This window comes from Pleurodeles waltl, chromosome 12, assembly GCF_031143425.1.
Source record: "Pleurodeles waltl isolate 20211129_DDA chromosome 12, aPleWal1.hap1.20221129, whole genome shotgun sequence".
NCBI lineage: Eukaryota > Metazoa > Chordata > Amphibia > Caudata > Salamandridae > Pleurodeles > Pleurodeles waltl.
Window position 1 is genome coordinate 103,835,153 of NC_090451.1, and position 21,757 is coordinate 103,856,909.

General features: G+C 46.5%; 1 protein-coding gene across 8 annotated transcripts in view; it reads left to right on the forward strand.

The window, feature by feature from the left end:
- The window catches only part of LOC138267723 (beta-galactoside alpha-2,6-sialyltransferase 1-like), a 206,286-nt gene that overhangs the window by 129,579 nt on the left and 54,950 nt on the right, over positions 1–21,757 (forward strand). For all 8 annotated transcript variants that reach the window (XM_069216893.1, XM_069216892.1, XM_069216888.1 and 5 more), the window contains 3 exons: positions 14,980–15,076; positions 19,213–20,060; positions 21,413–21,510. In XM_069216893.1, coding sequence (XP_069072994.1) covers positions 19,250–20,060; positions 21,413–21,510 — 909 coding nt within the window. In that variant the 5' untranslated portion in view covers positions 14,980–15,076; positions 19,213–19,249. The remainder of the gene's footprint in view (positions 1–14,979; positions 15,077–19,212; positions 20,061–21,412; positions 21,511–21,757) is intronic.

The following is a 21,757-nucleotide window of genomic DNA, read 5'->3' on the forward strand; positions in this document are numbered from 1 at the left end:
ATCATTGCCTAACAGACAATCTACAGGCATGGCAGGACTCACAGCTACTTTCAGAGTACCAGAGACCCCCCCCCACTCAAAGGGAACCAGAGCCACCGGTAGGTGACTCTCGCGATTGTCAGCGACTCTGACCTGGTGGAATGTATCAGGTACTATCTGCTCTGTTGACACCAGCTGACTCTTGATAGTAGTCATACTGGCTCCTGTGTCACGCAGAGCCTCCACCTTCTGCCCATCAATGGTGACCCACTGCCGGTACTTGGAAGTATTTTTGGGCATGTGGGCCTTGGGCACCATTTCTCCTTCTCCCAGGGACACTAGGGAAATCTCTACCTGCTCCCCAAAGCTACTTGGGTCCATCTCCCCCCGAGCGCTACACTAGTCAACCCAGGTGCCTGTCCGGTAGTGGACGGTGCCCTCTTAGGGCACTGTGGATCGCCTTTGTAGTGACCATATTGGTAACACTCCATGCATTTGGGGCTAAATTTCCCTGACTTGTCATATGTCCCTGGCTTTTTCCCAAATTTGGAAAAGGAAGGGTTGCCACCCCCTCCCTGGGAATTCTTTTGGGGGCCTTTGGAAAGTTCCTTGTCCACAAGTTTATCTCCCCCCTCTTTCTTCTGTTGGGAACCCTGACCACCTTTGTGGGAGTCCCCCCCAGGTACCTTCTTGGACACTCTGGTGCTAACCCAGAGGTCCGCCTCTTCAGCAAGCTTCCTGGGATCAGTCAGCTTACTATCCACTAGGTGCTGGCGCAACTCTGTATAAGTAGTATTAAGCATATGCTCTCTCAGAATCAAGTCATATAAACCTTTATAATCTGCTACTTTGTTGTCCCGCACCCATCCATTCAGTGCCTTACTGGAGAAATCAAAGAAATCTACCCATGTTTGTGTGTTTTGTTTGGTGCTGTCCCTGAACCTCTGACGGTATCCCTCAGGGGTCAGCCCAAACTTGGCAAGTAAAGTGGCTTTCTGAAGTGGGTATTTGTTTTGATCAGGTTGATCCAATGTGAGAAGTGTGTCCCTCCACAATGGCGGCACATAACCCCACATAGCTACCCCCCATTGCCCTTCAGGAACCTCATGAGCCCTTAGTGCAACTTCATAAGCAGCTAACCATTTATCTATGTCATCTCCCACCACAAAACTGGGCACCACATTTTTGGGTATACGAACCTTCTTTTCTCCAGCAGGTCCTGTCTGTATGCTGCCACCATTATTGTTGGATTCAGACTGCCTCGCCTTGATCTCCAGCTCCTTGAGACTCAGTTCATGAGCCAACAATAGTTTCTTTTCAGCCAAAGCTCTTTCAGCTTCCACTTGTTTGGCTGCTCTTTCAGCTTCCGCTTGTTTGGCTGCCCTTTCAGCTTCTGCTTGAATCTGTTTGGCTGTTCTTTCAGCTTCACTTTGTTTGGCTTCTCTCTCTGCCCTCCTCTCTTCCTGTTGAGCCTCAATTTTCAGTTTTGCCATTTGCAATTGGAACTCCCTTTCCTCTCTCCTTTCCTCTGCGGTCAGGCTTTGCATAGAGACACTGCTCCCTGGTCTGGAAGGGGGCACAATTGCAGTGGTAACACCATCCACAGATAGTGAAAATCCATGTTCTGGCTCCTCTTCCTCATCATCCTCTAAATGGGCTTCTGCCCAGGCCCTCAGTGCCACTTGAAAGTCTTCCTTTCTGGAGGCCCCTTGGGTGGGTACCCTTAATGCCCTGCAGAATCCTCTTAGTTGTTTGACCGTATATGCATCCAACTGGACTAGGTCAAATTCCCCTGTCTGAGACCCAGTCAGAGACATGTTGAGTGAGGATTTAGTTTTTGAAAATTGTCAGGAAAAAAATCGGGTTTTCAAAAAGAGTTAAAAACCAAGTTGACCTTCAACTGTGGGTAGGTAGTGAAATACTTAGCTACTGTATGTCACTGCACAAATACAAGTCCTATCCTCACCGCTGATCACCAATGTTAGAAATGGGGTTTTTGGTTGGCAGTTAGGCTACCCCCTGTCCAAGCAAAAGCCCTCACTCTAGTCAGGGTAAGTCACACACAATCCAAGATTATCCTGTGCCCACCCTCTGGTAGCTTGGCACGAGCAGTCAGGCTTAACTTAGAAGGCAATGTGTAAAGTATTTGTGCAATAAATCATACAATACCACCATATAGCACCACAGAAATACACCACACAGTGTTTAGAAAAATATATAATATTTATCAGGATAATTGTAGGTCAAAAAGAATAAAGTTGCAATGGAAAATTGTAGAAATATCACAGGACAGTGATATAAAGTGTCTTAAGTCTTTAGAATATAAACAAAGTCTCTTTCAAGCACAAGTACCTGGTTGGGAGTGGAAAAATCTCCTCAGAGGGCCACAAGAGAAGAGGTGCGTGGAAAAAGGGTGTGTGCGTCGATTTCTCCCCAGCACACACGGACTTGCGTCGTTATTTTCCACGCGGGGAAGTCGGCGTCGTTTTCCGGCGCATAGACAGTCTCTTTCTGTGGATCGCGGGGATTACCAGATGTCCCGGGTCTGTGCGTGGATTTTCCTGCTTGTTCTCCGGCTGCGCGTCGGTCTGCGGGGCTGCGCGTCGAAATTACGATCTCACGGCAGGCGTCGCGTCGATTTCTCCTCTAGACTTCGATCTGCGGGGCTGCGCGTTGAAATTACGATCTCACGGCAGGCGTCGCGTCGATTTCTCCTCTAGAGGTCGGGCGGCGTTGTCCTTGCGAGGCCGTGCGTCGGATCTTCGATCGTCCCAAGAGCGTTGCGTCGGAGTGTGGCGTTTTTCTCGCCGCAAGACAAGCTGTGCGTCGAAATTTTCGGCGCACGGAGCGTCCAAGTAAAAGAGAGAAGTCTTTTTGGTCCTGAGACTTCAAGGAACAGGAGGCAAGCTCTATCCAAGGCCTTGGAGAGCACTTTCACAGCCAGACAAGAGTTCAGCAAGGCAGCAGGGCAACAGCAAGGCAGCAGTCCTTTGTAGAAAGCAGACAGGTGAGTCCTTTGAGCAGCCAGGCAGTTCTTCTTGGCAGGATGTAGTTTCTGGTTCAGGTTTCTTCTCCAGCAAGTGTCTGATGAGGTAGGGCAGAGGCCCTGTTTTATACCCAAATGTGCCTTTGAAGTGGGGGAGACTTCAAAGAGTGGCTAAGAAGTGCACCAGGTCCCCTTTCAGTTCAATCCTGTCTGCCAGGGTCCCAGTAGGGGGTGTGGCAGTCCTTTGTGTGAGAGCAGGCCCTCCACCCTCCCAGCCCAGGAAGACCCATTCAAAATGCAGATGTATGCAAGTGAGGCTGAGTACCCTGTGTTTGGGGTGTGTCTGAGTGAATGCACAAGGAGCTGTCAACCAAGCCCAGCCAGACGTGGATTGTAAGGCACAGAAGGATTTAAGTGCAAAGAAATGCTCACTTTCTAAAAGTGGCATTTCTAGAATAGTAATATTAAATCCGACTTCACCAGTCAGTAGGACTTTGTATTACCATTCTGGCCATACTAAATATGACCTTCCTGCTCCTTTCAGATCAGCAGCTGCCACTTCAACAGTGTATGAGGGCAGCCCCAATGTTAACCTATGAAGGGAGCAGGCCTCACAGTAGTGTGAAAACGAATTTAGGAGTTTTACACTACCAGGACATATAACTACATAGGTACATGTCCTGCCTTTTACTTACACAGCACCCTGCCCTAGGGGTTACCTAGGGCACACATTAAGGGTGACTTATATGTAGAAAAAGGGGTGTTCTATGCTTGGCAAGAACTTTTAAATGCCAAGTCGATGTGGCAGTGAAACTGCACACACAGGCCTTGCAATGGCAGGCCTGAGACAAGGAGAAGGGGCTACTTAAGTGGGTGGCACAACCAGTGCTGCTGACCCACTAGTAGCATTTAATTTACCAGCCCTATGCACATAGAGTGCACCTTACTAGGGTCTTATAAGTAAATTAATAGTCCAATCAGGTATGATTCCAGGTTACCATGTTTTTAGGGGAGAGAGCATATGAACTTTAGCCCTGGTTAGCAGAGGTAAAGTGCGCAGAGTCTATAAACCAGCAAAAACAGTGTCCAAAAAGTGGAGGGAGGCAGGCAAAAAGTTAGGGGTGACTACCCTAAGGCTGTCAGGTCTAACAATAGGGATGTGGAAATAAGCATCCTGCAAGTCCAACACTACCATCCAGTCTTCTGGGCCTAAGGCAGACAGAACCTGAGCCAGGGTGAGCATTTTGAACTTTTCCTTCTTGAGGAAGTAGTTCAGGTCTAGGATCTAGGATAGGGCGCAAGCCTTTGTCCTTCTTTGGTATCAGAAAGTAGTGGGACTAACAACCATGACCTACTTCTGGCACAGGGACCCTTCCTATAGCTCCCTTGGCCAAGAGAGCCGCGACTTCTAGGCGGAGAAGCACCAAATGATCCTCTGAAAGGGGATGGAAGGATGGTGGCATGTGTGGTGGTGCGGATTCGGGAGATATAGCCCTTCCGAATTATTTGCAAAACCCACCCATCCGTGGTGATATGTTCCCAGTGGGGCAGCTGATGACGGATTCTGCCACCTACTGGGCGGGAGTGAGGGGACTGACTAGGAAGGTTTGGAGGCTGCTGCGGGGGCAGGGGTGGACTGGACAGACCTCTGGTTCCCTGACCCACGGCCACGTGGGATTCCGCGCCCCCAGCCACGCATAGGCTGTCCAGCGTGCATGGCCCGGTGGCTGGGTTGAGGGATCAACAGGGCGCCCCTTCCATGGCCAAGAAAGGGACGAAAAATGGACTGTGGGGGGCGTGTTGCGGCAGAAAGACCAAAGGACCGAGCCGTAGCCCTGGACTCCTTGAACCTCTCCAAGGCCGAGTCCGCTTTGTCTCCGAAGAGACGGGTGCCATCAAAGGGCATGTCCATGAGTGACTGTTGGACATCTCCCGAAAAACCAGAAGTACGTAATCAGGCATAGCACCTCAACGCCACTGTCATAGCAAGCGATCTGCCCAGAGAGTCGGTCGTATCCAGCCCACAACGGATGGTGAACTTTGCCGCGTCTCTCCCATCTTTGACTGCTTGGGAGACGATAGCACGGGCCTCCTCCGGTATCTGCGGCAGGACTTGCGCAACCGTATCCAACAGGGAGTGGGAATAATGGCCCAAAAGGCATGCAGTGTACACGGACTGCAGTGCAAGGCTGGAGGCAAAAAAAACAACTTCTTACCAAACTGTTCCAGCCTTTTGGATTCCCTATCCGGGAGTGCGGAAGGGAACGCTCCAGAAGAAGAGGACTCCTGGATAACAAGACTCTCAGGCATAGGATGTTGGGACAGGAACTTCGGGTCGTTCGGCGCAGGCCGATGGCAGCGAGCGATCGTCCTGTTCACAGGAGCCCCTGTGTTGGGTTTGGACCACGTACCCAAAAGGACGTCAGTGAGGGCTTCATTAAATGGAAGAAGGGGTTCAGAAGTAGAAGCCCCAGGCTGAAGGACCTCCGTCAGGAGGTTAGATCTGACTTTGACAGTAGGTAGCTCAAGGCCAAGGAACTCAGCCACCCTACTAACCACCATACCATAGGTAGCTCCCACCGCCGCAGCCACGGTAGGAGGAGACAGCATACCAGAGTCAGGAGAAGTATCAAGACCACTGGCTTCGCCCAAGTCCTGTGCCCAGTCCATAGTAGGGTCTTCCTGGTATTCATAAGGGTCCAGGGACACCTCAAATTCCTCCCCATATTCGTACCCATAGGAAAATGGGTCAGATGATGGCGGCGGCGGCCGACGCTGCTCCGACTCCGAGTCGTTGGGGATGAGAATGGGGTTGACGTCGATAGTGGGCACAACCGACGTCTAGAGCATCGCTAAACGACCCGGCACTGGGGAAGGTCTTGACTGTGAGACCGGCATCGGGGCAGATCCGCGCACAGGTCCGGAGACGACCTCAGTGGCCCGGGCTGAAGCTACCGGCGCGGAACCTGAAGGCCCCTCGGCCAAGCCCCTTGGGGGTCAGCACGCCCAAAGATGAGGCGCATGGCCTCGTAAAACTCTTTGAGTTGGGTGGGGGTCACTCTGGCTCCGGGATACTCAGGAAAGCGCGGAGCCGACCCAGGAGTAGGCTCCTAGGACGAACGCCTAATTTGTTGATGCTAGTCCCGCGTCGCGTCGGCTGAGCGACGGGGTGAAGTCAGAGAGCGATGGGACTTCTTCGACTTCTTCTTTTTCTTACTGTGACCCAACAATTTCGATGACGACGAGTGGTGGTGGCTCCGCGACCGATCTCGAGGCCTTCCGCTCGAGCGAGATCAGGACTTACGCAGAGTCGAGTGCTGGGCCGCCTTCAGCTTTAGGGACCGCTCCCTCAAAGCCTTCGGATGCATCGCCCGGCACTCGGAGCATGACTTCGGGTCGTGGTCGCGCTCGAGACAGACACGATGAGGGTCTGTCACCGACATTATGCAGTGACAGTCCTCGCAGGGCTTGAACCCAGACTTCGGGGACATCCTCGACGTACCAAGTTCACACTAAAAAAGTAAACAAAACGGTCAAATTTGCCCAAAAAATAGCCGAGGGTAGCTCTCTCTCGGATCACCGTGTGGCGCGGAAAGAAAAGAACTGACGTCACAGCGCGAGGGCGGCGTCTATGTACTACACCAGACGTCATCATGGTGAAAAAATCTCTGGATCCAGTCTGACGCCTGGGGGAAAATTCTAAGGTAAGGAATCAAAGGTAAGGGATCTGCAACTAAAAGTCTCTATCAGATAAATTCATTACTCAGACTAAGAGTGCTGCATTCCTTTCACTTAGTTCTCTCTCAGCCTGAAGTAAAGCAGAACAAATGGTCAGGACAATGTTTGTGTATCCCACGTGTGGTTTCCAAAGGACCTTACATTTGCTCTTGCAGAAGTCTTAACCTGGTTTGTTGTGGGTACAGGGCCTGCTTCAAACTGGACTCTAGTGTTAGTTGTGGATGAACACTGGAGATTTCCATAGTCCACTCCCATATATACCCCCAGCCATTTGAACCCAAGTTTAGAGAGGATAATGACTTTGGCCATCTTCAACTTGCCTAGACACACTGCATTTTGGGTGTGTTTACCAAAAAGTAAACATGAACTACCAAAAAAGTAGCTAGGGTAGTCCCCAGGATCTTTTATTTAGTTGGTTAGGGATTGCCCAGGAGCCAACCCTATCCACTAGCTGGTGCCAGGAATAAATGTGTCACCCCCAGGCACCTTCTTAGATTACTTTCTAGACCTGGGAAAGAACAGAAGAAAGACTGCACCAATTGTTTGAGGCCAGTGAGAAGACCTGAAGGGCTGGATCTATTCTGTCTTGTCTGGCCTGAAATTGAATCTTATTTCGAGATACTTCAACCATTTATTATCATTGACACTTTACCTTGTCTTTATGGATTCTCCATTTAAATTCAGAAAAAAAGTCATATCTTCGGTTTCCCACATAAGAATTTTATTTTTGTACCATTTCGCTTATGAAAACATTCTCTCTTTTTATAAATAGGAATGGGATTTTTATTGTGTTCTGGTTTTGACTCATTAAACTGCTTTGGTACTTCTAAATGCTTTACACATTTTCATTAAGTTTACCCTGTCTGCTCTAAGCCAGAGCTACAAGGAACTTAGCACAGATTTAAATTACTTAAACTTTTAATTGATCTTACAAGATAATGACTTTAATACTGGTGGTCGAGACAAAATCACCCCAATTAATGAAGCACTTTCCCACTATGGGGAAACAGTTGGAAGTGCTACACTATAGTAACTTGGCAAAGGTTCACCCTGGCCGAGATGGAGAGTGATTCAGAAGAAGAACTGAAGGACTTGTTGACTTGTACTCAGTAGGAGTAGAGTGCATACTGATTTAATCTTTTTATCTAAGAAATAGGGTAAATCCTAGCAACATTGAGAGCTAATGTTGCAAAGGTAAATGGTCGCCTAATATTTACGCTCTTATTTGGAGATGATGCTATGCTACTTGTTTGCACAGAAAAGTAAGTCAAATTTTTGACCTAAATATTTGCTGAATGTTACACAAACAAAAAGCTGGTGAGTAGCAAATCAAAACAGAGGTGACATTCCCTAAGATCACCTACCTGTATAGAGAGGTATGTACCTGAGTGTGTGTGAGAAAGTAGCCTCTTTCTAGCATGGTTACCCCCACTTTTGGCCTGTTTGTGAGTGTGTGTTAGTGTGTTTTTACTGTGTCACTGGGATCCTGCTAGCCAGGACACCAGTGCTCATATTGAAAACCCTATACATCAGTGTTTTTTGCCTGTCTCACTGGGATCCTGCTAGCCAGGACCCCAGTGCTCATAGTTTGTAGCCTAATGTGTGTGTTGTCAGTAGTGCTTAACTCTCTCTACTTCAAAATGTGTCACTATAGGCTAGTGACTTCATTTACCAATTCCAGTTGGCACACTGGTCCCCCCCCCCTTATAAGTCTCCAGTATATGGTACCTAGGTACCCAGGGCATTGGGGTTCCAGGAGATCTTTATGGGCAGCAGCATTTCTTTTGCCACCCAGAAGGAGCTCAGACAAACCCTTTCACAGGACTGCCACTGCATCCTGCATGAAATAGAGCACACACTATTTCACATCCATTTTCACTGCACCTAAGTAACTTATAAGTCACCTATGTGTCTAACCTTCATTTACTGAAGGCTAGGTGCCAAGTTACTAAGTGTGAGGGCACCCTTGCACTAGCAAAGGTGCCCCCACACAGTCCAGGGCCAATTCCCCGGACTTTGTGAGTGCGGGGACGCCATTACACACGTGCACTACATATATAGGTCCCGATTTATATGTAGTTTCACATTGGTAACCCCATATATGGTCATGTAAGGTGTCTAAGGTCATGGAATTGTCCCCCCAGTCCAAATCTGGTATTGGGGAGCCAATTCCATGCATCCTGGGGGCTCCACCATGGACCCCCAGTACTGCCAAATCAGCTCTCTGAGGCTTGCAATGCAGCTACAGCTGCTGTCACCTCACAGACAGGGTTCTGCCCTCCTGGGGTCTCAGCAGCTCAGTCCCAGGAATGCAGAACAAAGCATTTCCTTTGGGGGGAGGGTGTTACCCTTTGGAAATAGGTGTTACAGGCTTGGGAGGGGTAACCTCCCAGAGCCTCTGGAAATGCTTTGAAGGGCACATATGGTGCCCTCCTTGCATTAGCCAGTCCCTGCTCTAGCACAAAACTGGACAAAGGAAAGGGGAGTGACCACTCCCCTGTCCATCACCACCCCAGGGTTGGTGCCCAGAGCCCCTCCAGTGTGTCCCAGACTTCAGCCATCTTGTTTTCCAAGGTGTGGGGACACTCTGGAGGCCTCTGTGGCCAGTGCCAGCAGGTGACGTCAGAGTCCCCTCTTGATAGGTCCATACCTGATAAGGTAGCCAATTCCCCTCTCAGGGCTAGTTAGGGTCTCTTCTGTGGGTTTCACTTCAGATTCTGTTTGCAAGTTTCCATCAGGAATCCTCTGCAACTACTACTTCATCCTCTGACCTCGGATCGACCGCAGACTGCTCCGGGAACCGCTGTAATAGCAACAAAGTTTCCAGAAGGGCTACTTTTCCTCTGCAACTTCAGCTCTAGCCAGCAACTGCAACAGTTTCCACGGTGTACACGCTCTGGGGACTCCCTGTCTTCACCCTGCACCAGAAGGACCAAAGAAACCTCCTCAAGCAGGCACCTTCTAAGACTACGACCGGTTCTCTTGGACTCCTCTCCTGGCGACGAGCGTGCTCCTTGGAACACAGGCAGTGGACCCCTTCGACACAGACTGTCCGAAGGTCCTGCTGTCCAAATTTGGAGGCGGTAAGAGCTTGCCTTCCCCGTTTGCGACTGTACGCCTGTGCACCGCGCCATCTTCACCTCCTGAGGCCTCTGTACAATATTTGCAAGAATCCTTCATGCACACCCCGCACACGTCCCCAGCACTCTATCCTGAGACGCTCAACTCGCTGAGTTGTTCTCAGGCGGCGTGGGACCTTCCTTTGTAGTGCTGCAACAACTGCAATTTGCACCTTCTTTTCCCCCGTGTCCTGGGACCTCCGTGGGTGCTGCCTAGTCATCTGTGGGTTCCCTCCAGTGTTGGGAGCTCCCTCTGCCTCCTCAGTCTGAGTTGAGGCCCCCAGGTCCCTCTTGGGTCCAGGCAGCGCCACTTTGACGCAATCCGCCACATTGCTTGAACCAAGGCTTGTTGGACTAATCCAGCGCCGAAACTCGCCTGCATCCAACATCTCCACGTGGGACATCCATTGAATCACGCAGGAACCCGCAGCCATCTTCCCTTGGTGCATTTCTGCAGTCTTCATCCAACCAGAGACTGCTCTGTTGCACCCTCTTCTAGGTTGGCAGGGTCTCCTGTCCTTCCTGGAATCTTCTGCGACTTCAGGACTTGGACTCCTCTCTTTACAGGTCTTCAGGTCCAGGAATCCCCCATTTGTTCCTTGCAGTCTTGCTTGGTTCTTGGAATAACTCTAATCACGACTTGTAGTGTGTCCTAAGGAAACTTGCAGTACTTTACTCCTACTTTCCAGGGCTCTGGGGTGGAGTATTTTACTCACCTTTGTGGTTTTCCTACTCTCCCAGCGATTCTCTACACACTACACTTGTCCAGGGGGGAATTTGTGATCTGCATTCCACTTTCTTAGTATATGGTTTGTGTTGCCCCTAGACCTATTTTATCCTATGGCATTCTATAGCATTTCCTATTGTTTGCACTATCCTATGTCTAATTACTTACCTTATTTTGGCGTCTAGCGTATATATTGTGTATAATACTTACCTCCAGAAGGAGTATTGCCTCTAAGATATTTTTGGCCTTGTGTTACCCAAATAAACGACCTTTATTTTTGGTAACACTGAGTATTGTCTTTACTTGTGTATACGTACTGGGTTAACTATAGTGGTATTACAGGAGCTCTGCATGTCTCCTAGTTTAGCCTAAGCTGCTCTGCTGCAGCTACCTCTATCCACCTAAGCTGGTAGAACACTACTGCATTTCACTAATAAGGGATAACTGGACCTGGTATAAGGTGTAAGTACCCAAGGTACCCACTACAAACCAGGCTAGCCTCCTACAGTGTGTCAAAACATTTGATTACCTTGGATTTCGCATAGTGGATGAATTTTTGGTGGGTTACTCTAACACAGTTATACTCAAAATACATCCCAGTGGGCACTTGCGACCCTCCTGACCTGCACTGGCTACTTGTTTACTTGAGAGAGCACTAGCATTCAGAAAGATGTTAAATAAACAGGAACACATTTACTTACAGCTAGATGAAGTACAGGAAAAGGAGCAAATAAAGTGCCCTGCACCACTTAATTTAGGAGCACATTCATTTTTAAAGGAATATTGCAACAAATGTGTAAAAATATGATTAACTCTTTACAAAAATCCCCCAAAAAGTATTTCATGAATATGCAGACGCATTTCACCTTAGTACATCATATTATACATGTGCCATGAGAAATATTTTTCAAAAGTTATAGTTTTAAAAAATGAATGTAGAAAGGTTCATTCTCGGCTCGGGAATGGGGTCCCCATGCCCGAGAAGGCTTGGGAAGTGGAGTGGCATGGCTTCCCTCCCCTTTTAAATTTGAAATGGTCCTGGGGGGTGGAGTCTCCAGTGCCCAAAGAGGCTTGGGGAGGGGGCAGTGCTAAGATAAAAAGTGATAGAAGGGATCAGGGTAGAGGTACCCTGACACCATGGAACTAACAAAGGGGTTTGTGAGGGACCCCTCATGGGCAGGACATTGTCCAAATCTTCTTTTTTTTTAAAGCACAGGGAACCGCAGATCCTATCCGGATCCTCCAGGATTGGGATAGATTTGCGTGGATTCAGTGAAGATTCGGGGATCTAGACCCCAATTTAAAATAAAACATACACTCACTCAGAGATCCACACACCTACTCACAGACTCACTCACACACTCACATACCCACTCACAGATCCCACACCACTCACATATCCGCTCACAACCATTCACATACCCATATAGCCACTCACACACCTACTCACAGACCCAAAAAACCACTCACACATCTACTCACAGACTCACGCAGCCACACACCCACTCACACACCCATGCAGCCACACACACCCACTCTCAGACCTTCTAAACCACTCACACACCCACTCACAGAGCCACACAGCTTTCACACACCTACTTATATACCCACACAGCCACTCACATACCCATACTGCCACTCACATATCAATCAATCAATCAATTAATTTGTAAAGCGCGATACATACCCGTGAGGGTTTCAAGGCGCTGGGGGTGGGGTGGGTGCTGCTACTGCTCGAAGAGCCAAGTCTTGAGTAGTTTTCTGAAGGAAAGAAGGTCCTGGGTCTGTCGTAGATCCGGCAGGAGGGTGTTCCAGGTCTTGGCAGTGAGGTAAGAGAATGATCTGCCGTCAGAAGATTTGCATCGGATGCAGGGGACGGAGGCGAGGGCGAGGTTAGCGGAGCAGAGATGCCGGGTGGGGGTATAGAAGCTGAGTCTGTTGTTCAGGTATGATGGTCCGGTGTTGTGGAGTGCCTTGTGTGCGTGGGTGAGGAGCTTGATGGTGATCCTCTTGTTGACGGGGAGCCAGTGAAGGTCTCTTAGGTGGGGGGGTGATGTGGCAGTGGCAAGGAATGTTGAGGATGAGTCGGGCGGAGGCGTTTTGGATGCGTTGGAGGAGTTTGGATGAGATACCGGTGTAGAAGGCGTTGCCGTAGTCGAGTCTGTTGCTGATGAGGGCCTGGGTTGCTGTTTTTCTTGTTTCTGTTGGGATCCATTTGTAAATTCTGCGAAGCATGCGGAGGGTGTTGTAGCAGGAGGAAGAGATGGCGCTGACCTGCTTTGACATGGAGAGAGAGGCGTCGAGGGTGAAGCCGAGGTTTTGTGCGCTGTCGGTGGGTGTCGGTGTGGGACCCAGCGTGGATGGCCACCATGAGTTGTCCCAGGCGGAGGGGGTGCGCCCAAGGATGAGAACCTCTGTTTTGTCCGAGTTCAGTTTTAGCTGGCTGTCTCTTGCCACTCCTAGACCCACAAAATGACACCCACAGCCATTCACACACCTACTCACATACCCACACAGCCACTCCCACACCCACTTACAGACCCACAAGGCCAGTCACACACACACACACATACCACACACTCACACACCCACTTGCACGCCCACACAACCACTAACACACCCACACACCCAGATTGCAGGGACATTATAGTGAGGAAATAGCATTAAAAATCGTAGGAATTCACAGACAAAAATAAAGGTTACAGGGACGTTATAGTTAGGAAATTAAATTAATAAAAACCTTAGAAATTCACAGAGAAAAACAAAGGTTACAGGGACGTTATAGTTAAGATCATATTTTACTCGTACAAAACCACTGAAATCCAGCAGTTATTTTTAGAGTGATTTCAAGTAACTATAACTCGTGGCCTAAAGTAACTGTAACTCGCGCCCCCGCCTTGCAGAGTATTTTTCTTCAATAATTTGACTTCTAATGTGGTTAATTGATATTTTTTTAATGTTATGAAAGTTGTCATGAGTGCTATAATAATTAGGATAATTAGCAGTGCATGGGGAGGGCACGAGTTATAGTTACCTTAGGCCACGAGGTACAGCTACTTGAAATATCTCTGACTATAACTGCTGGATTTCAATGGTTTTGTATGAGTGAAATATGAGTCTAACTATATAAATGTGATGCCATTAATCCAGATATTTACCCAAAATGTGGAATTTGGGCAGTGCCCACTAGCCCATTACTACACTTTGGAGGTATTTATGACTTTGGCGGTCTTCCTTTAGGACCGCCAAGGCCGCGGGTGCCAGAAGACCGTCTTCCACCCACCATACTACGGGTACTGCTGGATTTCTGCCACACTTTGGGCGGAAATCAATCAGTAGTCGTGCTGGCGGGCGGGGACACATGAGCAGTTCCACCACCAGCCCCGCCCTGCCAGAAGGACACTGCCCACCGTATTATGTGTAATAATATGGTGTGGCAGTGTCCTGATGGTGGGGCGCTTCCAGAAGTGGAAGCGCCCGTTCCCTGCTGGACGACCTCCTCCCCGGACCAGGTAGGTTGATTGTCTGACAGGGGAAGGGGGTGGTTGGGTGGCGGGTGTTGTGTGTGCATATGTGAGTGGGTGTTTGCGTGTGTGTATGCGTTTTTCTGTGTGTGCATGCATGTATGCATGGGTCTGTGTATGCGTGTATGTATGGGTGTGTGTATGCGTGTTTGGATGGGTGTGTGTATGCATGTTTGGATGGGTGTGTGTATGCGTGGTTGGATGGGTATGTGCATGTGTGGTTGAATGCATGTATGAGTGCTGAGGTGAATGCGAGTATGAATGTGTGTGAGTGAATGCGTGTATGTAAATGTAGGTGAATGAGTGTGGGTGTCTGGGTGCATGTATGGGGGGAGGGGAGCTCTGTACCTGGAGGGGAGTGGGGGTGTTGTGCTTGCTGGGGGGGTTGGGGAGTTGTCTACCGGTGACAGGGAAGAAATTCCCTGTCACCAGTAGCCTTTCCGCCAGGGTTTTTGTGGCGGTGCTACCGCTGCAGAAACCCTGGCAGAAAGGCAGCTCCTAATACTGCCGGCAGTCTTCTGTGGACCGCCGGGTCGGAGATGCTCATCTCCGGCCCCGTGGATCCGACCACCATGGTGGTATGAGTGGAGGTGTGGCGGGTTGGCAGGATCCACTCATAATGTGGCGGTCTTCACCGCAAGCCTGTTGGTGGTGAAACCGCCACCTTTGCCCTGGCGGGTCAGCCAGGGTTCTAATGACCACATTTATGTTTGTTAGCCTTGGATATAGCACTGCCAGAAAGTTACGGCTGATAACCATTTCAAGAGATATGGGAGATTTGCAATAAATTCCTGTATCATATGGATCATATTATCATAATTTACTGTTTGACTAATTCTTTTTTTAATATTGTGCCTAGTTTGTATCTATCAGTATTACTGATTTATAACCTCTTTTCTCTCTTAGATATGGCTCCCGAGTATTATCTCCAAAATTTGGTTGATGTTAGTATCACGGTCAAAATATCATTGCTGCTAAAATATTGTGGGTCAGAATAAAGAGGGTACGTACATCAATCTTTTATATTTCTGAATAATATTGATGTTTACAATATAGTATTGTAAAATATAATTGTGCATAATATCTTGCAAAAATGTTATATTAATAAAAAAGCGGAAAAAACAAGGTACGTCTTGTGAGTCTCCAGAAGCAATATGAGAAACCACTAGCAGAAAACTATTTAAACATAAGTCCAGGGCTATTGCCTCATTGTACTTCCTTATGTTATATTTCTAGAATAAAAGCTGAAGCAGCTGCTTTCTTAACATCGGAATTTTTGTGCAAAGTAACATAAAATGGTTCAGTGTTTCTAATTTACCAAAATCACAGGTACGAAAGCCAGAAGTGTCCTTGGCGGTATCACAATATTTTATATAATCAATAACGAGTAATAGTCCCAGTGTAAGGGGCTCTCTTGGACTCAAATTGTACTAAATCCAAATACAGTTCAAAGATCTTTGAAGCTTTCACCTTGAAATATAACTATAGCCAGCAATCATTCATGGTGGAGCTTTGGCAAGAAATCACTAAACTTCTCCAATAGTTGTCCTTAATAGTTATGAGACTGGACTAGTTAATTAGGTTAGATATGTTGCAGTAGTCCATGCATCATATTGCTTTCAAAGAGTGTGTAAAGTCTTGCTGCCATTATATGTTTAAACAAACTATACAAATTATACCATCAACAAAAGATTTCAAGTATATTTCTGCTGCTGGATTAGTCCATAGTGTACCCCAGTAGAGAAGATGCTTAAGGATGATTATAAACTCAGTGCTATGTAAGTCAAATTCGGATCGTAAAGCTTCCAATGGAATATCTGAGACTAGGTGCAACAGAGGAAGCGATTTTGATCTGAAGTTTGGGGACCTGTATATGGCTCCATAGTTCATCCCAGTGTGTAGTTGAAGTACCTGTTTTTATTTTACAAATCCCTAAGACTATTTTAAGTGGGGCTCCTCCGGTATTAGATGTAGAGCAAAGGACTGCACTGGCTCATACAAAGGGCCCTGTTTTCCCTTTGTCTAAACCAAGACAGGTAACGGTCAATGCGTATACCCAAATAATCAAAAGTGTCCATGTCTTGTGAGGATATCCCGTTAATTTTCAGTTTTTTTGATTCATGATCATAAACTTAGTTTTGTGACACCGATGTTAAGCTTTTTAGAATGACTCTATTGTTCAAACCTCCTCAACTGGTGATACCTCAACATCATGGTAAGAAGTACTGCATCATTTGTGAATAGAAGTATCAGTAGTTTGTTGCCTCCCATTGTCAGTGTGTCCAATGTCAGATCAAAAACGAATTTTACAACATCATAGCATAGGATTAGCATGTGCCATCCATGCCGGTGGTGTTGTAGGGTACTCCATATAAAGGAGCTTCTCTCCACCTAAACCTAGGAATTACCCAGAGTTCTCTTTTTTGATTTTTGAATAATTTATGTTGCACTCTAAGCCTCAACAGTATTTTCTTGGCTTATACTGGGTGCTCTCTGATGAGCTCCAACTAGAGCAGAAAATGTGTTGTGGGGTGCTCCATTATGAAGAAACTGCCCCCACCTAAACGTAGAAACTATCCAGAGCTCCCTGCTTCTAGTTCCCTGATTCCATGTTTGCATAATTTATGTGGCACTCTAAGCTTGCAAGGGTATAGTCCTGACAAACTGGGTGCTCCCTTGTGTCTGAATAAAGCTATACCTCTCTGATGAGCTCTACCCAGAGCAAAACATGTGTCATGGGTTTCTTGTATTCACTCCAGGCTTTCATGGGAGGTATTTTACCAATCCAAAGTTGTAATACTGTTCCCAGAGTGTTAAAAGGCTATTGGCACTTTGCAGCTCAGCGTGGATGTCACTTGCTAATCCTATGCTTAAATACTTTGCTGTAAAAATGGCATAAACCGTTGTCACTTTCTGACTTGGCTTGGGAAGCATTGTACTAATCCTATGCTAAAAAACTCTGCAATAAAAACAGACATTTGAGGTGAGCAGATTCAGTGTGCTGGTGGTGTTGTAGGGTGCCCCATAGAAAGGAGCTGCTTTCTATCTAAACTTGGGTTCTACCCAGAGTTCCCTGCTTCTTTTGTTTGCATAATTTATGCAGCACTTTAAGCCTGAAAGGGTATTGTCTTGACCTATACTCTATGCTCCTTTGTGTCTGGACAAAGCTATACATCTGATGAGCTTTAACTAGAGTGAAACATAAGTCAGGGATTCGTTTTATTCATTCCAACTTTGCTTCAGTGTAATTTTATCAATCCAAAACTGTAATACTTTGCCCGGACTTGTAAAAGGCTTTTGTCATTTTTCAGCTTGTTGTGGATGGCACTTGCCAATCCTGTGCTTAAAGACTTTGCTGTAAAAAGGCAAAAGAGTGTTTGTGGTGTTGTAGGGTGCTCCATACAAAGGAGCTGATATCTATCTAGCTATCTGTCTATCTATCTATCTATCTATCTATCTATCTATCTATCTATCTATCTATCTATCTATCTATCAATCTATCAATCTTTTCAGTCTCCACTGAGTAGTTAAAGTTAGGACCAAGTTTCCATAGGAAAATCAGTTTTTAGTTTGTACCTTTGGTGCCCTGTGTCTCCCTTCCCCAAGCCTTGTAGAGGCTCCAGAAACTTCAGGGGAAGCATTCATTACTGGGGAAGGAGAGGAGCGCAGCTCCCATCATGAATCTTTTAACGTCCCCTGGGACCCCATTCCCCAGTGCCATATTCATGTCCGAAAGTAAAAATAACTTGTGCCCTCACAATACACTGCTAATTACCTCACATATTACATTGCTCATGGCATATTCTATGACATCATTGATGACATCACTGCAATATCTAAAATGACATAATTGATGATAACACTGTAAATGATGGGGCACGTTATAGTTACTTGAGATCATAACTGGTGAATTTCAGATGTTTTGTTTCTTTAAAATGGTTAACTAACATATTTACCTAACTATAACATTTGTTTAACTAAGAGTCAGTCTTGTGTGGTGCATAACTTTATAGAAAAATCTTTCACAACCAAATTAAGCACTTGCAAAGCAACAAGGTTGGCAGTCAAACCCTATTGGCTTTGTCAATGCTTGTTTCTGATTATTTCTCTTGGAAAAAAAGACGGAGAGTAGGTTGCTTTGTGCACAGATTTCAGTAGCTTTTTTATTCACCTCATGTATTTGTCTGTCAAAAGTTCTTCACTGTGCTGTAACTCTTTTCTGTGGGAGTTAAACTTGCATTCCTCCTCATCCATGCTACGAGTGTGTGTGTGTTTTTTTCTTCTCATTTTTGTGAGCCATCAATGTCACTTACTACTAGGGAGTCTGAAAGCTCTTACACTTCATTATGGCATCTTGATGTCCCTTATATTTACAGGCCACATTTGTTCTCCAGTATGATTCCTGGCGCAAGGGGCACAGTTTAGGTCCCAGCTGCCCATGTGGGTTAGACGGGGTCACACCTTTCCAGGAGGCCCCACATTTTAAAGGGGGACCCCATTCAGTCCAAGGCTAATGAATATTTGTGAGATATGGGAGACTTGTGCCCCTCATCACATTGGGTGGGGGGCCATCATTTTGTATGACATCATTGTCTGGTGGTATCTTGGGATGAGCACTTGAGGTCCTTTCTATGCAAGAAGAAACCCTTCTAATAGTTTTGTTTGAAAAAGAGCTCTTGATGTCTTATTCCCATGTTAGTAATTGAGTTCCCTGCAATCCAAAACTTGTACCCCTGATCTTGCTCATATCCATAGTAAAATTACCTCTACAGACGTCAAAACCTTCTGACATCAAACATATCTATCATTAAAACCCCACACCATTTTACCAGTCCTTACTCCACCTTCTATGCAAAAGAATATGACTGCAGTCACAAAGACCTCTTCCTCCGAACTTAACCTCCAGACCTTGCACACGCTTGCAGCCTGTTGTAGTGTATGATGCCAGATAAATGTAAATAAGTTGTGCTGAGTGAGCTTCGAGGTTTCTTATTGTTTGGGAAAGTCGCTATTGTAGTGTTAAGTGCCTTACTCTTGGGTGACTTCTTGCAGTCTCTTACAGTTGAGCCCTTTGATGCTAAGCCCTGTTGGGCAGAGCCTATGAGGTCCACTACTGATCATTTCTTCTTTTGCCAACAGGTATCTCATGGGCCTCTGACTTTCATCTTGTCCAGCAATGGATCTCCTAAAATGGTTCATGAGTGCTCCTCGGCGGGCCAGCCGTGGGTGTGTCTGTGTGACATTCTCCTGTTTGTGCTTGGCCGTCCTGTACCTGGTGTGCTTGGAGACGGGACTCATGCTCCAGGATAGTGTGATGAGGAAAGCCCACCAGCGGCACCAGATCAAGCCTGTGGCAGCCCCCATCATGAAGATCCTCCGCAACATCCAGACTACATCTGGACACAACATAAGTGTTGCTTCTGCAAGTGGATCCATTCATGTCCTTTCAAATGTGACCTCTTCACCTGATCATCACTACCCTCCAGAGTCTGAGAAAAAGACAAGTAAACCTTCTCCAAGTTGGTGGGGTGGCTGGTTTCATGGAGTAACTCATTTTGTCCATGCACTAGCCAGTGTTATGTCAGGGTCACAACAGGAACCAGTAAGGGTCAGCTACTCGCACAATGCCCCCAAGAGGTCCTCCCACTGGGCAGTGTGGAACGAGAAGATGTCATCCACCCAACTGAACAAACGTTTGCAGAAAGTCTTCCTCAACTACAGGGCCATGAACAAGTACAATGTAGTGCAGAGGGATCGCGGGTGGGGAAGTAACAGAGCCCAGCTTGCTGGGCATGAGCTGCTGTGCATGCTAAAAGAAAGAACAAATGTGGAGACACTCCAGTCACACCAAGGACCTCTCGACGTAGTGGATTGGGCAAAATACCTACCTGTCCAAAATCTCTCAGAAGAGTTGGGGCCCTTGAAGAACTGTGCTGTGGTCTCATCAGCTGGGTCCATCCAGAGGTCCAGTCTGGGCAAGGAAATAGGTAAGATGTGCAGCTGAGTACTGGAATCTCCCATGAATGCTCCCCGCTGTGAGAACATTTCTAGGACAGCAGCTGCATGCAGCCAAAATTTTTTATCTAGGATTACCTACATAGTAAGAGTGTGATTCCGGTCCGATGCCTTTTTTGCTGGGTTAAATATGTAGAATTTCCAGCAGGTACATCTTTACTACCCATGTTCTCTCTAAGGCCCAAGGGTTTTGTGCAATATCGTCCTGCTTTTATATGGTTGCAGATGGCCTCAGATGTATTGGTGTGGAAGGGGCTGGGATCATTCCTGAAGGGAGCTATTACTTGGCGTAATAATGTGGAGTTTTTAGAATGAATTTTCTATTTTATTGCTTCTATGTATGTGGTTATATATGTTTTTTATTCCTGATGGGTGTTCTTATTATTTATGTTTTTTTTGCTATTTTTAACAAATGTATTGGAGAATATTTATTGTAATGGATGAATTTTTTCATACCGAATAAAGTTATTATTATTACCCATGTTCTCGCAGTAAATCCCAGCTATTATAAGGATCTCCGGGTTATAGAGCTGCTGGGAAACAAATCCATTATAAATAGAGCCCTCAATGCCAAGGGATAGCACACTGAAAGGGAAAAAAGGTGGTCTACTACAATATAGAAGATTTAGGGCCCGAGTACAATCTTGGCAGATGGAATACTCTGTCACAAACGTGATGTATATTCCGTGTGCCGTATTATGAACTCCATAGGAAATAATGGACAGGTTATGGACAGGATATAATGGACAAGATATGGTGGACAGTATATTCGTCATGTTTGTGACTAAGTAACCCCATCCTTCAAGATCATAATCTGGACCTTAGTATTGGCCTGTACTAAGGATATAGGATATAATGGAACCATAATACGGTGGACAGGATATTCATCATGTTTGTGACTGAGTAACACCATCCACCAAGATCGTAATCAGGACCTTAGTATTGGACTGTACTTTTATCACCTCTGCAGTATTGACTACCAACATATTGCCAAGACAAGAAGATGTAAAGATTAGGAACCCTATACTTTCCTATATATGTCATATGTGTAGTGCTTAGTAATAGCCGCAGAACTGCAGTATGAAGCACAATAATAATAATAACAGCAACAATGATAATAACAATACGATATTACAATTATCATTGTTATTATCATCACTGTCATCATTATTTACCAGCACATTCCCGGGGTCCCTACTTTGAACACTCTTTCCTCTCCCTTGGATATGACGAGTGATTTTAAAAGTGCACTTTTCACAAAATTCTGAATCACATTTCCCCTGTTACCATCCGTCTTTCCTTTCAATCCCACCTACCATTCCAGATTCCCATGATGCAGTTTTGAGGTTTAACGGCGCCCCGGTGCTCCGATATGCAGATGATGTGGGAAAGAAGACGACTCTCCGCTTAATCAACTCCCAGGTAAGGTGGCACGGCCACTGAAGTATCAGAAGTAGAACTAAAAAATCATTTCATGCCATGTTCTGGTAATTTCTACTTTATCACAAACCTTTATGTGGCTGCGGGAAAAAAAACAAGTGGAAGTGTCAGCAGAGACGTTTTAGGGCACGGAAAAAGTGGACTCTGGCTCAGGGCTCCCACCTTTTTATGGGTCACGATATTAAGCTTTCAGACTCAAAAGGTCTAGAGTTCTAAAAAAAAACAGTTT